This window comes from Austrofundulus limnaeus, unplaced genomic scaffold (genome assembly GCF_001266775.1).
Source record: "Austrofundulus limnaeus strain Quisiro unplaced genomic scaffold, Austrofundulus_limnaeus-1.0 Scaffold114, whole genome shotgun sequence".
Lineage (NCBI taxonomy): Eukaryota > Metazoa > Chordata > Actinopteri > Cyprinodontiformes > Rivulidae > Austrofundulus > Austrofundulus limnaeus.
This window is the reverse complement of record NW_013952516.1, coordinates 1,185,307-1,189,857: the sequence shown is the minus strand read 5'-3', so window position 1 is coordinate 1,189,857 and position 4,551 is coordinate 1,185,307. Positions and strand designations below refer to the sequence as shown.

General features: G+C 41.1%; 1 protein-coding gene across 1 annotated transcript in view; it reads left to right on the top strand.

Annotated features, from left to right (window-relative positions):
* The window catches only part of LOC106521731 (transforming acidic coiled-coil-containing protein 1), a gene marked incomplete in the record, with an annotated part of 14,730 nt that overhangs the window by 884 nt on the left and 9,295 nt on the right, over positions 1–4,551 (top strand). The window contains 1 exon segment of the mRNA XM_014014425.1: positions 1,002–1,093. Within this exon segment, the coding sequence (XP_013869879.1) occupies positions 1,002–1,093 (92 nt within the window).

Genomic DNA, 4,551 nt, shown 5'->3' with positions numbered 1-4,551 from the left:
CACACACACACACACACACACACACACACACACAGAGAGAGAGATAAAATCACTAAAATAAATATATTCTTTAGATTAGCACCATAAAAAACAAATTTTAAGTCAAAATAGTTACTGTCCTGTACGTAGGTGTGTATGTGCTCCATCCTTCCTGTTTTTTTAAAGTTGGCAAACACAGAGGATGTAACTGTGTAAGCCTGTTTGTGTAAGTGCCTCTGTGTGTGACAGAGGTCTGAGGCATTTGGGAAATAATTGCTAAAATCTGGGGAATGAGAGGCCACACTTTCCAAAGTTTCTTTTTGGTTCATTTACAGTTTCTAAGTAACCATCCAAAAACTGCAGCCACTGGGGCCATCAATGGGGTGTGTGTGTGTGTGTGTGTGTGTGTGTGTGTTTCTTTTGTGTTCAGATCAGTTCAGATGGTGGTCTAGAGTGTGTGAATGTGTTACTGTGTGCTGGTTCTCAGAGATGGTGAGTTGGCACTGTGAACTGTGTTCCTCCTGTGCTGTTTTTCATTAGAGTGCGGACGTTTTGATGTGCTTTCAAAAGGCTGGGAACGGGTGTACACACACACACACACACTGTTGTCTCTTCCTTTCTCTTCGTTGTGTGCAGCCCAAACTGCAGGCCAAAAGCTGTGTGCTAATGGGACACTGTATTGTTACTGAGAAGCAAAGGATGCAGGTGGCCTCGAAGGGCTTTGCTTCCTCTCCTTTCCCTTCCTCTGACTTCCCTTAAAAGAAAAACAGCTTGTTTAATTTGGGTATTGACCTGTACAATTCATTGTTTCTATGGCTGTTTAAGAAAAATGATTAGAAAGCCACCTTGTCTGCATTAAAGTTGGTATCTAGTCAGCAAATGTAATATGTCTTTAATAAACATCAAGACTAACAAAATGTTGAAATGTCTTTAAAGTAACCAGTCAGCCCAAGAAGGTGTTGAAGTTAAAGAAGGTGGTAAAATTAAAAATTGTTTTTTTTCTCTCTCTCAATCATGTACAGTTCAGACTCTGAGGGTGCCTTTGAGACTCCTGAAGCTGAGTCTCCAGGTGTTGTGGAGCTGCTGGGCCAACAGGACAACTCCAACCATAAAGGTGAGGTACTTTGGATCAGATCCCAGTGCTCGTTATCAATCGCATGATTTTAAATATTACTAGGGGAGCAACTATACAGAAAATTTTAAAAGTCCAGTTTTTAAATTAAATGTTGCTGACACAGCAAGTTTCTCAGTGGATCTGTGCTCGACAATGCAGCCTAGGCYTAGGTGGAGTAGCTGAACGCAGATCCATTGAGCCTCCAACACWGGGCATCTTCAGAAGACAAGTCGATAAAATACATTTAAAAAATCTGTATTATTAGATACAAGTGCGTATTGAACCTAAAGCACTGTTTTGAATGGTTCGATACAGATGCATGTATTATTGCACCCCTAATTATTACGTAGGTACCATTTAYGTAGTGATCATAAACCGTTCATTTTGTTAGGTGTAGTTTGGACCATTTGGTGACAGCAGTGGGTGGGTTTCAGTTGTGGCAGTTGTCATTAGTYAGAGCTCCTATGCATGCAGTGTAATTGCTAATACAAGTCAAGTATGGGCAACTTAAATGATGGAAGGAGCCACAATTTCTTGTCAACTCTACCAGAAGGTTACATAACCCTACACAAAAGCYATTTTAAAAAAGTTTATATCTTTTATTAAACCATATTAAACCAACATACAGTGCAGTAACTACTCAAATACATGTAAAACAGTTGTACTCTAGTTTAATAAATATGAATACAAAATGTTGGAAGCAAACAAAAATAAATATTTACTTTAGCCAGCTGAAGCGTAACGGCATAAGACACCTGGAGTGCAAAACGCGTGTGGTTGTGGTAAAAAGTCGCTGTTTATGTACTTGCGACTTCAGTAAACTTCTCATATTTAGCTTTGTGCAACRTGTTGCAGTGGTGACTCTTAGATTCTCAGACAGTARTATTTGTTTTGACTTGTCCCATCTGACTTTGACAGGTGTTTGTGTGTTTTTATGGTAGGCAAAGTAMTTGTGCTGATGCTTGTTTTTATGAGAAGCTTAGGGCTTTAGTCAATGTGCAAATAACGTGGTGCACTTGGTCTGAACTAGGCCATGAACTTTGTGTAAGCTTCAACTTACTTTGTGTTTTATTATCAGAGGCTTCAACCTGCTGCACGTTTGGTTATGATTTTTACAGACCAGCTTGAAGAACCTGTGTTCCACCTTCAGCCWTACACTCCCAGCTGCAGGTCTATCAGTGTCGCTGTGCTGAAAAGCAGCTCTGTCCAACAGAAGTCTCACTGAGGTGTGGTTTTATAGTTCAGTGTTAGTTTCCTGGAGCACATTGTTAATACCRCTTCAGGTTTTAGAAAAACATTTTTTTAATTGCAGTAAAGGGTTTCAAACATGCCTMATTTAATGTTGGTGTTTAGTGGGTCAGATCTGGATCAGTTGGATAATTGATAGTTTACATTTCTACTCAACAGTTTGTTGCCTTACAACTATCCAAAAACAGGTTGACCTTAAACTGAACTCAGATTTTGTCACTATGGACGTGTTGCCAGTTTGTCATAAACCAGAACTGAGACAGAACGGGTCTACTCTCACATGTTGCCATAAAATGCATGCAGCCACAAAGAAAAAATGCAACCCTAGTATAACTATCAATAATGAACAGATGCTTTCATTGCAAAAATGTTCTTTAAATTGAACATTTTTCAGTAAAGCGATCACTTGGTTGTTTTTGTCAGTAAAATATAACCCGGGTTGATGTGAGCAAAAGAAGCCCTAGATCAGCTTACTGTTATTCACATGGACCATGACTGAATGATAATTGGGATACAACAGGCTCTTTATTTAGATTTTTTTAAATAAAATGGCTGGTGGTATTGCTTCCTTCAAGCTGCCAAAAAGCCTCGCTGGTTTCAAGTCCCTCCTCTTCCTCTTCTTTTCTCTCAGCTTTCGCCCACACAGACACAAGCAGCACACACTGCCGGAGTAATAGCTAATCCACACTGCAAATATCACTGCATTTGCAAACTTTGTTCYTTCAACTACAATAAAACAATATGATTGTGTTTGCATGAGGTCKGTTGTTGGATTGTTTATCTCAGCCCTTTGAGTCAGACATGTTTTGGCCACAGCTTATGGTAAATTATAACAAACTGAGTCTAGTCTGCAGGCACTAAATTATTGACATGCTGAGCTAAAAATCTGTTTCGTTATAAATAAAAGAAACTGTGCAGAGAAACTGATACTCTKGTTCCTCTATAATTAGAAGGCTCAAATGGTCCAGCATGTTCATGGGAACCACTACATCTGCCTATATGTGCCTTTTAAAACAGTGACATGGTTGAAACCTGAGACTGCTGTGTGTCAATTTATATCTGGTTCTGTCTCACCGACACTCAGTCTTAACTTCCCCCCTCATTCGGCTTTTCCTCTTTTCCACACAGTTGTGAAACGGTAATAACACTGTGTTGTTTGTGTTGCTAGGCCATGTGTGGGTGTACTCTGCATGGCTGGGTGTGGTTCCTCTGCATCTGTTCTTTGGCTCCAAAACCTGTKTCAGTAATACAACAACATTAAGATTTTGTGCTGAAGCTCATATAAACTAACGTGAGCTGAATGAGGTGATGTAATTAATGACAAACGAAGTAGGAAACAGTCAGCCGCAGCTGAACACAGTACGCATGTGTGTGAGTTGAGAAGAAAAACAGAAATGTAGGGTGAGTTTGTGYGAAGCTGTGGGTTTTTACATTGTGTGGGGTTTCAGTGTTTCCCCTACCATTACACAGGCGGGGCGGGCCGCCCCTCTAAGAATTTCACGGCATGTAGTCATTTTTATTTAAATAAGGCCAGATCAAGTCGAGAGCTATTTTTTTGCGTCCCTCCATATCCACCTCTCACCAAACTTGGGGGAAAAAGACGGTGCAGAGCGAGGCTGAGCGCTGTGTGTGGTCCTCACAAAGATAGGAAGATGTGTGTGAGATTAGACGCGCGGCTCTGCTTTTAATCACGTAGCACCGATGCTACAGCTTTGCAAGCTACTTTTTCTTTCTTTAAAAGAAAATGCGAGAGGTGAAGCCACAGCATGCTTACTACCTTATCAATAATTACTGCCTTTTTTTCCTTTCTCTGTGGGTGGGGGGGGAGTCAGCTTCACTCAGCTGCAGGTGAACACCTCCCCGGGAACGCACACGTTTCCTGGACTATTTTCCACTGAGGATTACGTCGTATTTTAAATTTATTATATTTCTAAAAGCACTTCGCAGCATTTCCCCCTGTGTGTTCACGTCACGAGCGCAACAAAACCGCGACGGATCAGCTGACTGTTTTTAAAGCAAGGGGCAGCGACTTTACAGCAGCTGAGCCTGCCCACCTGCAGCTTGGCTCCGACCAGCCTGGGACTGAAGAGTTCTTACTTGTCAACCCCTTCAGACACTTGTTTAATGAGCATCAGAAATTTGTAATTTGTGCAAAAAAAAAAAAACAGTATTAATCACGCGGATGGAGAAGAGGTGCGCTGAGGAGGAGG